The following is a 17,512-nucleotide window of genomic DNA, read 5'->3' on the forward strand; positions in this document are numbered from 1 at the left end:
TCTCAAAGTCACATTGTAATCACTAGTTACCTCCTCTGGGCATTGGATTGTATGTACTGAATTTGTGGCTGTGAGATATTTCAGATGGTGCTGGATTCAAATATGACTTTAATTTTTCAACTGCTTTGTCGAGAGATATCATCTGTGTTGTATGATGCCATCAAGTTAACCAACTTTGTGTGACGGTCTGAGCCCATTTCCTGTAATGTCATGGCTTTCTTTTGCTCATGGTTGACTGCATTTTGTCCCTCTGCAATTTTGCCTGTAACCTCTGTGTTATTGAATATATCCAATTTAATGCTAAACACTTATTGTATTCTATCATATTTATCAAGTTGTCAGATGTACCCAACGTGCTGCTGCTTTGAGTCCTTTTTTATGTATGCTGCTACTTGGTTCAGTATTGAGGAAGTTCCCCCCCCTTCTAAGTCTCTCTCACACTCACACCTGTTTTACTTGAGCTCTTCATGGTAGGTATCCATTCTTGTTGCTAGTGTAGTGAATTTATTAACTATGGACTTTGGAATATAATGTGAACTCACTTGGACTTGGAGCATCAAGGAATTGTGCCCTTATTGTGGCAATTGACTCTGAGCATGGCACATACAGTGTTGCTCAGTTAATTATATGACACCCTTTCTTAGGTAATAGTGACCTCACCAATCTTAAAGTAACGGCTAGCGAGCCCTATACCAATGTACATACACCGCACTCAGGCTCTGAAGCTGAATAGTGGGAGATGCAGCTCCCTGATTGCAGATGAAACATTCTGGACCTGTAAACTCTAATGGGGTGAGGCCTCCTGTGACACTTCCTCTTTGTCTGTGCGGCAGATTCTTCCATACTAGCTGCTGGTTCTCCAGTCATGAGAGCGGATTGGCAGTACGTCTTCATTGCGAGTGGAAGTGAGTGCAGAAGTTTTTGGCCAGGAATGCAAATCAGATTCTTTGTATAGTTGTATTTAAATCCTCACATATTTGCTTAATATTTTTTCATCCTGTCACTTATGTTTACAACTCCATAATGATACATTTCAAAAGATTAAGGTATCAGCATGACAATGTGAAATTCAGGGTTAACAGCTAAAATTAACGTCCACTGCATGTGATGTCCCTTCTAAACTTGATTTGTGTTTCAGGTTCAAAATCAGCTGAAGAGCCCTCAATGTATTACCAGATTGGTGCTGGGCGTGCTGATTGCACCGGGCCAATAGCAAACCTACCTTTGGTATGATCATTTGTTTGCAGAGCTGTTTGTTGTGTTAGCTCCTCTGTGCCAGTGTACCTTTATGATTTCCAATGCCTTGCATCATATCCATCTACCCTGCAACCTGTTCTACCCTTGTTCTGGATTCCTCCTCAAAGTAGCGTTTTCTCTTTATGAACCTAATTGGGTCCTTCTACCATTTTAAAAGTCAAAGTTAGATTGGCCCTCTATCTTATGCACTACAAATAGTAAAGGACATAAAGTTTATGAGACCTGTTTTAATAATTTAATCCTTTAAACCCTGGTATAATCCTGGTGAATTTGAGCTGCACCTGCTCCATGGCCTGAGGGACTATGCCTGCAACTGATTACACTACTACAAACAGCATTTGCTGAAGGTTCTACAGAACTGAAGTGTGCATTCTTGCCCAACAAATGAAGCCCAACATTAATCTAACCTTGTTATTTGTGACTTGTATCTTTAGCTTTTACTGATTAATATACATGGATACACACATCTTTGATCCTGCAAAGAGTAGTTTGTCAAATCTAGAGAAATGTATTTTTAAATCCAAAGTCACTGTCAGACAAAAACATGATGCTGGAGGAACTCAGCATCAGTGGAGAAAAGCAGGTGGTCAACATTTCGGGTCAAGACCCTTCTTCAGGACTGAAGATAGGAAAAGGGGAAGCCCAATATATAGGAGGGAAAAGCAGAGCAGTGATTGATGGACAAAGGGGGAGGTGGGGTAGGCACAAGGTGGTGTTAGGTAGATGCAGGTAAGAGATGGTGACAAGCAGGTGTGGGGGAGGAGGGGAGAGCAGATCCACCAGGGATGGGTCAAAGGTAAGGAGGAAAAAAGGGGATAGAAAGAAGAGAAGCTAGGAAAGGGAAGTCAAGAAGAGGCATGGGGGGGGGGGGTGTGGGGGGTTACTTAAAGTGAGGAGAGTTCAATGTTCATGCCATTAAGCTGCAAGGTTCCAGGACAGAAAGTGAGGTGCTATTCCTCCAGTTTGCGCTTGGAATTCTTCTGGCAGTGGAGGAGGCTGAGGACTGACATATCTGTGATAGAGTGGGAGGGGGAGTTGAAGTGACTGGTAACGGGGAGATGCAGATCGCAGTTACAGACAGAGCGCAGGTGTTCTGCAAAATGGTTACCTAGTCTGCGTTTGGCCTCACCAATGTAGAGGAGGCCACATAGAGCACTGAATGCAGTAGGTGATATTAAAGGAAGTGCAGGTGAATCTGTCTCGCCTGAAAGGACTGGGTCCCTGGATAGAACTGATGTAAGGGCAGGTGTTGCACCTATGGCGGGAGTAGTGGAAAGTTCTTGGGGTGGTAGCGGGATGGGTGGGGGGAGCGAGGAGTGAACTAGGGAGTCGCGGAGAGAGTGATCCCTGTGAAAGGCAGAAAGGGGTGGGGAGGGCAAGATATGCTTGGTGGTGGGGTCCTGTTGGAGATGGTGGAAGTGGCAGGGAATGATGTGTTGGATACATAGGCTAGTTGGATGAAATGAGGACAAGGGAGACTCTCTCCCTGTTGGGTCTGGGAAGGGTGGGGGTGACAGAAGTACTGGCAACGGGGAGATGCAGATTGTGATTATGGACGGAGCACAGGTGTTCTGCAAAAAGGTCACCTGGTCTGCATTTGGTCTCGCCCAATGTTGAGGAGGCCACGCTTGGAGCACCAAATGCAGTGGATGATACCAAATGCAGTGGACAATATTAAAGGAGATGCAGGTAAATTTGTTTCACCTGAAAGGACTGTTTGGGTTCTGGATGGAGGTGGTGTAGGGGCAGGTGTTGCATCTATGATGGGGGCAGTGGGAAGTTCCTGAGGGGGGGGTGGAGGAGTGAACTAGGGAGTCGCAGAGAGAGCGGTCCCTGCAAAAGGGATCAGTACACCAAACCTTTTTTTTTAACATTGGTGTCTCCTCACTTCATCTGTCCGTGCCCACTTTGAAATTTCTGCTCTTGTCTGCACTATTTACTCTGCCTCCCAACATTGGACCAAATCTTCCAATGGGAAGAAAGCTGACTGAGCCACACTAGTTTCTTCCAGTGTTCTCCTGAGCTCAGTCTCCCAGCAGGTGGCCAGCTCCCACCTTTGCCCTGGACCTATCTGAATATGAGCAGCCGGTCCTGCCTCTGAAATGGCCTTGACAACCGATGAAGTCCTGCCCGCAGGTTCCCCATCTGTCAACAGCAGTTACTGGTCCAGGTTTGTTTTTATGATAAATCTTTAGTGTCAATAACTCACTGAAAATCTTTCAGCTATTGTGATTATAACTTTGGAAAGTAGTCAGAAAGCCCTTTGAGAAACTGTTGTGCTTTGTCAAATTTCTGATAGCCCCAGCACGCTCATATTTTCGCCTGTCACAAGCCACTTCCACCTGGGTGAAGTTATAACTGGGAGGTCACACATTATTGATGAGTGGATCACAATGTAAGAAAAATGTCTTCAATATTTTCCAGTAACTAAGTGCACAATTCTGTTTATTGCTGTTTATGTCTGAAATCAATAGAATTTGAGAAGGATTTTAGTAATTTGAGAACAATTTCATCTCTTTACCTCTCTGGTGATCACTATCTATCGAGTGTCTTTTTTTTATTTCCAGCCCCTTTATACTTTGTTACCCAGAGTCAAATCTAACATTATTTTCTGAGTCACTCATGTAACAAGCTTAATGAAGGTAATAAACCTGGGTGTGTTCTGGAAACCCTTCCTACATTAACCATAACATGCTCCCAGAATAATAGATCCTTTATTATTTGTTAATTCACCTGGGTGGACTGTGTGAGCAGCAGCATCTGTTGAAAAACCTCCTTTCAGTATCCATAAATTGATCCCTGAATTAACCATAGCTCCACCCACTATTCTCTCTCCCTCATGAAACTATAAAGACAGAAGTTCATTCCAATCTGGCTCCTGCCCAAGTTTACACCAAAGCTGTAACATGATATCCCTCTATTCAGAAGACTGCTTTCATTCCTAATATTTTACATTTACAAGTGTAAAAACAAGAACATGAGTCAAAAAGACTTCCTAGTACTTTTTTCCTTCATTTCTTCACTTCTGCACGACTCTTTTTCACTGTCTCGACGTTTACAAGGTTTCTGAGCTAGCTGCTTAAGGCTGGTTTTGCTCTGCTTATTCTCGGGTGCCACAGCCATGCAGCTAGTGGAGCAGTTGCCTCAGCTGTAGTGACCTGGATTCAGTTCTGACCTCTGGTACTCTGTGTGGAGCTCTCCTAGTATGGATTTTCTCTGGGTGCTTCAGTTTCCTCACGCATCTTGAAGACATGCGTGTTGGTAGCTTAATTGGCCACAGATATTGCCCTAGTGTGTTGGTGAGTGGTAGAATCTAGGCAGAGTTGATAGGATTGTATGGATAATTTTTAAAAATGGAATTATTGTAGGATTAGTGTAAATGGGTGCTTGATGGTTAGTGTGAATTTGATGGGCCAAAGGGCCTGTTTCTGTGTTGTATGACTCCATGATTCTCTGAAGTAAGCCTATACACCATAAATATTAGTTTAAGATCTCACACTAGGGCACTTGGTATCAAGCTCAATCTCTGTCTCCTGTTTAAACCCTTACTTTTCGCTCCACACATTTCCAGACTTCAGTTGCTTCTAACTGGATCTCTGTTGGCTTTAATCTAGAGAGTCTATTTTTTTTAAGAGTGCAAAAAAATTCTACTTGCTCAAAAGCTATTTTTATAACAGGACATTCACCCCCCCCCCCCCCCACACACACACACACACATATCTGTGAATCGGCAAATATCCCGAATGAACACATTTAATTTTTTAAAAAAGTGTTTTAGACTTTGTCACACCAGTCCCATGATGAGAATATCCAAATCATTCATGCAGAAATTCTGCAGCTGCCAGAGAGCGAGCTTTGGCTGCATTGGTTGGCAGTGGGTTGTAAGCACTTGGTATCAAGATCAATCAATGAGGAAATTCCAACAGTTATATATAGAACTGGCAGTGTTTCTCTGCAAAATCAGAGGCATAACATTCTGAAAGGGATTGATAACATGGTTGCCGAGTAGGTTTTTTCCCTTGGCTGGGGAATCTAGAACTGGGGCAATGTCTCAGGTCAAGGGGTTGAGCACTTAGGGCTGAGACAGACAATTTCTTCACTTGGAAGTTCTAAACCTTTGGATTTCTTTGCTGATGGATACTCAATAATTGTGTACATTCCAAGGCTGACACTGATATATTTCTGAATTAAATTAATTAAATTCTTTTATTATTTTTGAATTAAATTTAATTTTCGAGTTAAATTAAGGAATGTATTGATAGGTTGGGAAGGTGGATGAGGTAGAACGTCGACCATAGTCTTACTAAGTAGTACAGGGGGTTCAACGTGATCTAATCCATTTCCTATTTCTCACATTTTTCAATTGTGCTCTAAAACTGCAGAAATAGTTATCAAACATAATTAGAATGTGTGTCATTCATTTTATTAGGAATGAGAAAATATGCAATGTTCAATTTCTTTGCACTGAGTAGAAATAACCAATAGCCATCAAGTACTAATAAAGTGTAACACGGATGTGAGATGAAGACAGTGGCTTATTCTTCATATACTGTAAATACTGATTTTTGCTTATTTGTAGATGGGATATGCCAATCCAGACCAGACTGCTGCAGGACTCCATACCCGGCTCTTCAGTCGAGCTTTTATTGTAGCAGACCCCAGCACTTCAAAGAGAGTAGTGTTTGTCAGTGCTGACATTGCAATGGTATCTCAAAAGCTCAGACTAGAGGTAGGCACCCACTCCCATACCCATCCTCTATGAAATTTATTCTACTTATCCCATTGTTCAGCAGTCCTTTAAGGCAGAGGTCTTCAACCTGTGGGGGTCCGCGGCGGGTTGCCAGGGGGTCCGCGAGCAAGCCAAGGAAAAAATGGAAAAGCGACCTGTTACAAAGACATAGCTTACTTGCTTGCTCCAATTTTCCACTATTCAGAAAATCGGCCATATCTATTCTATCTGTTATAGGCGACAATCTTAGAGACTTAGACGGTGTTCCCTTCTGGTAAGCTGCTGCTTAATATTCAATTTGTGTAGTCAGAGTAGTCAGTAGTGTTCACTACTCACTACTATTCTGTTGTGCACTGTAGTGTTAGCAAGACTGAGTGACGTTGTTGGTGTTCCTTAATATTGCTTACTTACCGTGCATTTACGCCACAGTGACGTCACTGTTAAACGAAAAGTGCGCAAGTGTGTAAATTTTAGATTAGTTTTGATAATTTTGTTTATCAGTAATAGTAATTAAACTGTCCAGTGTGTATTGCTGAGTATGGAGAAATTTCTGAAGAGAAAATCTGACCAGAAACCAGAAGATTCTGATGACGAAGGGGTTAACGGTGACCCAAAGAGAAAACAATGCAAGTACGATCCAGAATACATTTCATATGGCTTCATTGCAGTGGGACAAGTGCGGACTAACCTCTCTTCTGTTGTGTGTTTGCAAACATTGTCCAACGATGCAATGAAACCAGCGAAATTGAAGTGCCATTTAACAACAGTGCATCCAGATATTGCCAGTAAGCCGAATGAATATTTTGAGCAGCAAAAGGAGCTGTACCTCAAGCAGAAAGGCAAAATGACAGCCTGCACCACTGTAAATGAGAAGGCTCTTTGTGCATCATATTTGGTAGCATTACGAATAGCATGTTCCAGAAAGCCTCCCACAATTGGAGAAGAGCTTATACTGCCTGCAGCAGTAGATGTGCGAAGTTGTACTGGGAAAAGAATCCAGTCAAAAACTGAAAGCCATTCCACTGATAACACAGTAAGCAGAAGAATTGGCGATATGGCGGAAGATGTACAGAGCCAGCTGATAGCACGTCTTCAGCAAGTCAGATTTTCAATTCAGCTCGAAGAAAGTACTGATGTTGCCAGTGCTGCGCAGTTGTTGGTTTATGTTCGATATTGCTGGGAAGGAGAGGCTTTGGAAGACTTTTTGTTTTGCAAGGTGCTCCCAGGGCGTACAACCGGTGAAGTACTTTGCCGTGTGCTTGACACTTTTTTGTACGATCAGCATTGGTGGGGACACAGTGTATTGGAGTATGCACGGATGCTGCTGCCACAATGATGGGACGGAAGTCGGGTCTAGTCGCACGAGTGAAAGAAGTAGCTCCACATGTAGTAGCAACCCACTGCATGATTCACCATGAGGCTTTGCCTGCAAAGGATATGGATGAAAATATTGCGGATGTGTTTTCATTAACTTTATCAAAGCCAGGCCGCTTAATCATCGTTTGTTTGAAAACATATGCCATGAAATGGAAGCCGAGCATAAGCATTTGTTGCTACATACGGAAGTCAGATGGCTGTCACGAGGCCGCATTGTGCAGCGTGTATATGAATTGCGAGATGAACTGCTCGTTTTTCTAAATGAGCATAATGGATTATTAGCACAGTTCTTGACAAATGAGACGTGGGTCGCCAGATTAGCTTAGCTTGCAGATATTTTCAACATTTTGAACAGTTTAAATCTATCCTTGCAAGGACCTGGCACAAATGTTCCGAAAACTCATGACAAAATCAATGCCTTCCAGAAAAAACTCTGTATCTGAAGGGAAGATGCAAGCAAGGCATCTATGATATGTTTCCATTGCTGGCTGACTTTCTGACAGTGAACGAGACTAAGACAGAGGCCATTGCGAGCACCGTTTTGAACCATATTCAACAGCTGTCACATTATTTCCATGAGTATTTCGGCAATAATGACACGAGCATGTTTGATTGGATTCGAAATCCGTTTGAATGCATGCTTACTGATTTAACTGGACATGAACAAGAAGAATTGGCTGAACTGTCATCTGACAGGACTTTGCGCTTGCAGTTCAACCGAATGTCACTGTTGTCGTTCTGGATAGCATGTTCCCAGGAGTATCCACTGCTGTCCGGCAAAGCCGTCAATGTTCTGTTACCATTTGCAACCACTTACTTGTGCGAAATAGCATTTTCTGCAGTCACTGCCATGAAAACCAAATACAGATCAAGACAGAATATTGAGGATGACATACGCGTATGTTTGTCACATATACCACCACGTTTGGACAAACTCTGCAGTGCAAAACAGGCGCAACCTTCACATTGAACTGAACACTGAAAGACACTGCTGGTAATCATCGGTGATTGAAATAGTCACTATTTCAATAGGGCCTATGTGCAGTAATTTAAGTGTTGTATGCATGAATTATCGATTGTTTGATTTTGTGGACTTTGGGGGTCCGCCATCTAACAAGGACATGTTCTGGGGGTCCGCAGCATGAAAAAGCTTGAAAACCACTGCTCTAAGGGATTATTGCAGGTTCCTCTGAAAAAGGTAAGCAGACTTTTTCATTAGTTTCACTTCTGTGGAGCCAGGAGGAAAATGAATGCCAGAAATAGATTGCAGTCCACAGCTGGCATGGGTTCATTCCTTCCTTCAGTGTCGCCTTCATGCTCACCAGATCAGTTTTAGAACTGTCCAAAACTGCAGTGGGATGATCTGTTGGTATTTTCAACTCCCTGGTGATTGTGCAAATCAAGACCATGGATCAACTTTCAGTCAGTATTTGGTAACATTATTATATTGTACTGGAAAGCAGAGTGGGTTGAATTTCTTACAATATTTTGTTTCTGGAATAAAACCAAGAAATGCTGGAAACGCTCAGTGTATCAGGCAGCACATGTGGAAAGAGAAACAGAGTTAATATTTCAGGTCCATGGGCCCTTAGTCATGCTTGAGGAACAACACCTCATCTTCCATCTGGACATCTTGTATCCTTCCAATTCAATAGCTAATTCTCCAACTTTAGGTAACTTGCCCTTTCCGTCTGCATTAGAACTGGACATTTCTGCTAGTCATCCATCCATGGTTTTGGCTCAGTTTCTCTCCTCCATTAGTATAGGCTGGCTTGCCGGGCATAGTAGCAACAAATAACACAGGCAAAGAAGCGTGATGTAATGCCAACTGCCCCACCCTATCAGATATATCCTTTGTTCTACCCATCCCTATCCACCTTCTCTCTGCCATTGAAAACTAAGTTATTTCCTCTTTTTCTCCAGTTCTGACAAAGTATCTTAGACCCAAAACTTGGTTTCTCTCTCCACAGATGCTGCCTGACCTGCTGAGTCTCTCCAGCATTTTCTATTTTTATTTCCAGCATGTACAGTTTCTTTTTTTTCTTATTTTATATTTTTATTTCCTTCGCCTTTGACTCTAATTGCAATTCTTGAGTACAGAAAGTCAGGAGAGCTCAAAACAATGAGATGATCACTCCACGTGAAGCTAGAGTGAGATTAAAAAGATATTCATGTTGTAAGAGCACAGAAGCTAGCTTTCTTTCTGTTTCTTACAATGTGTAAAGATTCCACATGGCATGCCTCAGACGTACTGAAATTATTCGAATCGCAACATGCAAATGAATAATTACTAAAGTGCAAAACTCGTGTTGTGCTCTGGGCATTTGACTGCATTTGCATCTTCACCTTAGTTTACTTTCATATTATCTATGTTAGTTTATTAGATATTCCATCAACATATATTTGAATTATTTTTAGAAAATAGTGTCACTTGTTCTAATTAACATTTTTATCGGTCTGGCTGAACTCGTCCCACATTGAACAATTTCTCCTTTAACTCCATTCATTTCCGCCAAGTTAACTGTGTAACAATGGGGAAAAATGGAACTGTGCATGTTTTGGTCTTTGTGGGGAAAAATGGAACTGTGCATGTTTTGGTCCAAAAGCAGTCCTTTTCCTGTTTCCTACAGAACTCGGAAGTTTCATTATCTTTGCTGTCATTTTCCACATTTCTCTGACTTCTCAGGAGACAGGTTACTGACCAAAGTCTATTTTAAGCCCACAGACTCCTACAGCTATCCTGACAATTTTTTGTTCCCAACATTTTTTGTTCCCTCCCCTTCTCTACAACTGAAAACTTGTTGGCTAATATTTCCTAGTTCCAATGAAAATGCATCAATCTGAAACATTAACTCTGTTTCTCTTCCTACAGATGCTGTCTGACTGCTGAGTATTTACACTATTTTCTATTTTCATTCTATCTGTAGTAGTTTTCCTCTTTTCAATACGATCTTGTTGTTTGACCTTAATGGTACATGGTTCCATATCAGTAAAGTTACAGACAGCTCTTAATAAAAGAAGTGATCAATTTGTCCCACAATGCAAGATGGCACTGGAGTGTGGCGACGCGTTGCAAACTGCTCTCTGTAGATCTGCTCAGTACTTTTACTATAATTGTTCTACACTTTTAAATTTAAATTCTATGTCACTAAGTCTGTGACACTTTATTCTGTATTCTATTATTGTTTTTACCTTGTACTACCTCAGTGCACTGTGTAATGAATTGATCTGTACAAACGGTATGCAAGATAAGTTTTTCACTGTACCTCAGTACAAGTGACAATAATAAACCAATACCAGTCTATCCTCACATTTTGCCTTTTGCTAAGGTTCAGAAAAGATCACCAATAGATATAGCAATTGGTATTTATGTCCTGTATGACTAATGCCATCGAATCTTTTAGGTTTTGAAAAGACTGAAGACCAAATACGGGAATCTTTACAGACAAGACAATGTCGTTTTGAGTGGTACTCATACCCATTCTGGGCCTGCAGGGTATTTTCAGTATACTCTCTGTCTCATCACAAGCAAAGGCTACATCAAACCATCCATCAAAGCCCTCATTAATGGCATAATAAAGGTTAGACTGTCTTCTAACACACTCTTGATGCATGTTAATGAGCATAAATTTAATTGGAATGTTTATTGTGATATTTGTAGATACAATGATTTGCAAGTGGCTATTATAATTGGTAAAATATGGCTCTGAAGTATGTGAGGTCAACTCTCCCGTGGCATTCATGGTTTAAAAAAAGAATGAAAACATGCACTGATGAGGCATCTATTGGACCTTTCCACTCCTGCGTCCCTCGTGCAGGAAAAGAATGAATCATCAGATAATTCATATCTGATGGAAGTTGGCTGAGGGAAACATTTTGCCCAGGGCATCTGAAGGCTAAATTGCTCTTTGAATACTGCCATGGATTTTTTATATATATGCATCAGAGCAAGGGCACTGGACTGCAGGTTAACATTTCACATAGAAGAGGGTCTCTCCAACTATGATGCACATTCCCATTCATGAACTGAAGCACTTCCCTGGATTATGTGCTTGAGTATGGAGCTTGAGCTCACAGCCTTATGAGACAGAAACGTGGATGTTAATAGACAGGCTGCACTGTTGCTTAAAGCTGACACAGTGAAGATTTGATTCATCAACCTCTGGGTTATGATCCAGAGAGCTGCCATTAAGCTTGAAGTTTGAAGTGTGGTGGCAATGATTCAGAGCCTCAGAGGAATGAGGAAGGAGAGGATCAAATGACAAATGTAAGACTAAACCTAAAGCCACTTGACATTTGGAGAGAGTGCTTTACTATTGTTTTCCTTCCGTGATTATAAAGTTACAAATGGACACTCATAACTTGATGGGCCAAATGGCTTCCTTCTGTGTCACAAAATAAAGTTAATGAAAGCTAACTCCTTTTTGGAAATTTATAACCTGAGTCAGCATTGAACTGACATTTTCAAAACTTCATAAACTGTGAAAGAAGAGAAGAATGTAGTGGAGAGTCACCAGGGTGTTGCTTGGGACAGAACATTTCAGTTACTAGGAGAGACTGGATACACTGAATTTGGTTTTTTTTTGGAGTGGAGGAAGCTGAGAAGAGACCTGATTAAAGTGTACAAAATTATGCAAGGTATAGATAGGGGTAGATGGTAAGAAGGTGTCTAAAAATAGAGAGCATAAATTTGTGATGAGGAGCAGGAGGGTTAGAGGATCTGAGGAAGAAATTTTTAATCCACAGGGTAGCTGGAATCACGAACGTATCTGAGTGGGTGGTGGAGGCAGGTAACCTTACAACATTTAAGAAGTATCTAGACAAGCACTTGAATTGTCAAGGCAAAGAAGGCTATGGACCAAGTGCTGGTAAATAGGATTACTTTAGATGAGTGCTGGATGGTCAGCATGGACACGATGGCTGAAGGGCCTGCTTCTGTGCAGTATTGCTCTATGACTAGCTCCTCGGAGCGTTGGCTGATTGGTCATTGATAACTTCCCAACTATTCTGCAATATTTGGAAAACATTCAGTAACTTTCAAGTAAGAAGCTTTGTTGCTTTTTGTCAATTAATATCTGACTTAACTAAAGATATCTGCAACCAAACAGTTTTTATGGTTATGCTTTGCTAAGAGGAGATCAATATGACCAAGACCTAGCCCAACTCTCTGCATGTCCTTTAGGCTAATAATATAGGCTGATTAATGTTCAATATAACATTATAAATTAGTATAGTTGCAAATATTAAAATAGAAATTAAGAATGTCTTTAGTGGCCTAATCTGAAGATTGCTATTGAAGATAGAGACACATGAAAGACTGCGATGCTGGAAATCTAGAGCAACACACGAAAAAAATGCTGGAGGAATTCAGCAGGTCAGGCAGCAGCCATGGAGGGAAATGAACATTTGACATTTTGGGTCAAGACCCTTCATCAGGACTCTTTTCATCAAGACTGGAAAGAGAGTCCTGATGAAGGGTCTCCGTCCAGAAAGTTGACTGTTCGTTTCCCTCCATGGATGCTGCCAGACCTGCTGAGTTCCTCTAGCACTTTTTGTGTGTTGCATTGAAGACGGAGTATTTACTTTTAATAATCCCTGTTTCATGTTTGGCAGTTTAACTCCGAATTTTCTCCAGTAATCCCTTGACATCTATAAAGCTATGTTTTCTTTCTACCTGCCTCCTATACTCATTAGAGTTTAGACCTATATGCATTAGAATTTAGATGTGATTTTATTGAAACAAAGGATTCTGAGAGACTTGACAGGATAAATGAGGAATGTTTCCCTTGAGATGGTCTCAAGAACTGGGGCACAGTCTCGGTCAAAGGCTTTGCCTATTTAAGATCGAGTTGCAAAGGAATTTCTTCTCTTGAGACTGGAGCAGACTCAAGAAGCCAAATGGCCTACTCCTGTCCAGTTTCTTATTCTCAAGATAAGTTGAATATGTAAGAAATGTGTATTATTCTATGGTTTATTGATTTTATTGTGATCTTTCATTATTTATGAAGATTGGGGAATTGGCAATTCACTAACTGCTGACTCAATTAGAAATATGCAAAAAAAAAGTTGGTTTTCATTAAGTTTATTTTTTCATAACATAAAAGGAGGCCATTTACCTCTTTGGGTCCATGCCAGCTCTCAAAACATTCCCACCAGTCTCTTTACTGACCTCCCAGCTAGAATGTCCATGGGATGTGGAAGGAAACTAGAGTATCCAGGGAGAATCCATGTGGTCATTTGGAGAACACCCAAACTCAAGGCTGGCCACACCTAACATGACTGAGAACCTTTTAGAAATGGTTTTGAGAAGCCTCTGACTATCACTTCTCAACTTTATTTAGAAATAGAAGTTACTGATTTGTAAACAAATAGATCTAAGTTTTACAAACATATTGCTCAAGAGCACAAAGGTGCAATTTGTTCAGTGAGAACTTGATGCTTATGATTAATGCGAAGGACAACGAACAAAACGTACACTTCACTAGTTACAGCTGATAAAATACAAATATGGATTGAAGAATTAATCATGTCAAAAATAAAACAATTAGAACAAAAGTGGCTTAAGAAGTTGAAGGGCTGTGTAACATACTGTAACATTGCTATAAATCTAAGTGAGATAATGTTCTTTAGCCTCTTTAACATTTAATGGCATCTTTCCAGTAATGTCCTAAAACCTTTCTATGCTTTTAGTCAACATTACAGGGAGTGTAGTGTGGTAGAACAGAAAGAGTAGTGAATAGGGAAAGAATTTTAGTTCATGTTTGACACTTTAATGATATGCCACATGCCATTTGTTTGATTAGGAGGGGGAAGAGGAGCAGGAGTAAACATTCTCTTCTTAACACCCTGGCTGGACAGAATTGTTACTTCCAGCTTTTTGGCAGAAAATGAACAATTCTGGAGCCCAGAATTGTTGGGAAAAGTACATGTTTAAAAACTCCTCAAAAAAAACAAACTTACAAAAGAAATATCAATGTCACTGCTGAATTTTCAGGTAACTGGTGATGTACAAAATACTTCCATGGCAACTAACAGAATTAATCTTCATGACATGACAGGACAGTAGTAATAATCCTATATATTGAATACACCTGAACTTACAATTTTAATCATCCTCACCAGAAAGTTTACACTATCAGTTCTATATATTCTATTATGGCCTGGACACTGGGTCTCTAGGTCTCCACTGTAACACACTCAAAGTTATGGCCTCAAGTTCTATTTGGAGAGAGTTGAGCAGCAAAATCTCTGCTGACATTTCAGTATGGCAGGCAGATTATATTGCTGGAGGTGCCATCTTTCAAACGAGATGTTAAACCCAGGTCCCATTCCACAGCACTGGTTCAATGTTGAACACACAAGATCCTGGTGTCCAATGTTTTCCCTCAATCAACACCACTAGAATAGATTATTTGCAATTATGATAATACCTGTGGGACTTTGCTATCTGCAAGTCGCCTGCAGAATTCTTTTTATATCACAACAGTGCCTGGACTCCAAGATTATTTCATTGGCTGAGAGGAACTTTTGGATATTGTGAAGCCATGAAAAGGCATTATATAAATCAATTTACCCCTGCATTCTTTCTTTCTAACTTTCTTTATCCCTGTCTTTCTCTTTGTTATCTATTTCAAGGTGATTGTGAGCTGCTCCCACTAGCCATTTAAATCCCATTGGGTTTTTACCTCTTCCAACAGAATATCCCATTCTTAAACATGGGGTGGGCAACAGTTTTCAAAAACAGGATAAAACATAATGAATTTAAATATATGCACCTCAAACATGGGAAACTGCCTTTCCAAACTTTTTGTTTGGGAAACTGCTTTTCCAAACAGAAAATGCTTATATTTGAATGAAAAACACTATGATGCTGCAAGAACTCAGCAGGCCAGACAGCATCCAAGGAGAAAAGCAGGCAGTCAATGTTTCGGTTCAGGACTGAAGGTAGGAAAAGGGGAAGCCCAATATATAGGAGGGAAAAGCAGAGCAGTGATAGGTGGACAAAAAGAGGGGATGCAGGGTGGGCACAAGGTGGTGATAGGTAGATGCAGGTAAGAGATGTGATAGGCAGGTGTGGGGGAGGAGGGGAGAGCAGATCCACTGGGGGATGGGTCAAAGGTAAGGAGAGAACAAAACAGGGGAGTAGAAGAAAGAGAGAGAGGCTAGGAAAGGGAAGAAAAGAAGAGGCATGGATTGGGAGGGGGGGTTGGGGGAGAAGAGGTGTGGGGATTACTTAAAGTGGGAGAATTCGATGTTCATGCCATTAGGCTGCAAGGTTCCAAGACGGAAAATGAGATGCTGTTCCTCCAATTTGTGCTTGGAATTCTCCTCACAGTGGAGGAGGCCGAGGACTGACATATCAGTGATAGTGTGGGGGGGGGGGGGGGCGGAGTGGGCGGCAGGAGTTGAAGTGACTGGCAACGGGGAGATGCAGATCGAGGTTACAGACAGAGTGCAGGTGTTCTGCGAAAACAGTCACCCAGTCTGCGTTTGGTGTCTCCAATGTAGAGGAGGCCACACTTGGAGCACCGAATGCAGTAGATGATATTAAGGGAGGTGCAGATAAATCTGTCTCACCTGAAAAGACTGTTTGGGTCCCTGGATAGAAGTGGTGTAGGGGCAGGTGTTGCATCTATGACAGGGGCAGTGGAAAGTTCCTGGGGTGGGAGCGGGATGGGTGGACTAGGGAGTCATAGAGAGAGCAGTCCCTGCTTTTTATCGTTGAGGTGGGGGCGTAGAGGTACGAAGGTGAGCCATTTGCTGAGAACCGACCGCTCAGCCTCAGAGGGAGAGGTCAGGGGGGATGGTGAAGACTCGGCAGGGGTTAGAGTTCGGGCTAGAAGAGGAAGGGTTGGGGGGGGGGAGGGGGCTGGGCTGGTGAGAGGGGTTGGGAGTGGTATGGGGTGAAGAGTGCGATGTAGAATTGAAGGTGGATGTCGGGGAGGGAACAAGAGGGGAAGCAGGAGGAGAGGTCAGGGTGGGGGGTGGGGATAAGGGGGGCTGCTGGAGGTGCAAGATGCGATGTTAGAAGTAGATGGGGGAAGAAACAGAGCAGAGGCAACAGTGGGCAAAGCCTGGAGAGAGGGAGGCCCCGGGGAGGGAGGGGGTAGGAGGATCAGATAGTGGTGTAGGGCGGGGGTGTCTGGGTGGGGGAGCAGGGGGCCAGAGGACCGCATGGCGGCAGTAAACTCCGACTCCAAGTGGGCGCGAGAGGGGGGAGCTGGAGGACCAGGCTGTGGTGGGAAGCTCCGACTTGGAACTTTTTTCGTTGAGGTGGGGGCGTAGAGGTAAGAAGATGAGGCCTTTGCTGAGAACAGACCGCTCAGCCTCGGGATGGTGAAGACTCGGCAGGGTTTAGAGTTGGGGCTAGAAGTTGGGTTTAGAGTTGGGGGGAGGGGGACTGTGCTGGTGAGAGGAAAGGAGTGAGAGAGGTTGGGAGATGCTTGCATTTGAATTGAGTGGCCTGACATTGCTGAATGTTTGGCAATTCAGAATCATTGTATTCTGCAGTTATTATGTCAACTCTTATCTAGGACAGTTTCTGTAGATGTATCTGCTTTTTAATCCTGTGAGAGCAGTCTGCAGAATGTGGCTGCACTTTTTCTTATCTCAGTCAAATCTCCTCTTAGATTGCTGTGCAATTTGTGACTGTAACAACTTTTTAAATCATTCCCCTAGAAATTAAGCCCCCTATCATTAATCTTAAGCATGCTATATAGTTGCAGCTGAGTGTTCTACTCTACCTCTGAAATTTATGTCATTGACTTTTGTGGAATAAATCTCCAAGGCAGTCTATAATGTGCTGATGGTACGATATTTTGCATTTAGCACTAATGACCAGGGATCATGTTTCCAGCTATTATACTTAAGACAATAGCATTTCTAATATCAGATACCCATAAAAAGAATGCAGCCTAGTATATCTTCAATGGAATCTTTCCTTAATCATCCTTTGCTATTATCGCTCAGAAAAATGATGAGAGTAGATCAGAGAAAATATTCTTCTTAGATAATGGAAAAATATATTACTCTCATTTAGTTTTATGGTAAATGGAAAAAGCTTGTAAATGGAAAAGCCTTTCTTCCTACTAATTCTTATACTCATTCCAAATGAGGTAAAACTGAATAAAATTGCCATCATAAAAAGTT

The 17,512-nt window shown here is 41.9% G+C and overlaps 1 protein-coding gene across 1 annotated transcript in view; it reads left to right on the top strand.

Moving 5' to 3' along the window:
• Positions 1-17,512, top strand: part of asah2 (N-acylsphingosine amidohydrolase 2) — a 90,283-nt gene that overhangs the window by 7,831 nt on the left and 64,940 nt on the right. The window contains exons 3-5 of the mRNA XM_052027516.1: positions 1,139-1,227; positions 5,837-5,986; positions 10,768-10,944. Of these exons, the coding sequence (XP_051883476.1) occupies positions 1,139-1,227; positions 5,837-5,986; positions 10,768-10,944 (416 nt within the window). The remainder of the gene's footprint in view (positions 1-1,138; positions 1,228-5,836; positions 5,987-10,767; positions 10,945-17,512) is intronic.

This window comes from Pristis pectinata, chromosome 12 (assembly GCF_009764475.1).
Source record: "Pristis pectinata isolate sPriPec2 chromosome 12, sPriPec2.1.pri, whole genome shotgun sequence".
Classification (NCBI taxonomy): Eukaryota; Metazoa; Chordata; class Chondrichthyes; order Rhinopristiformes; family Pristidae; genus Pristis; species Pristis pectinata.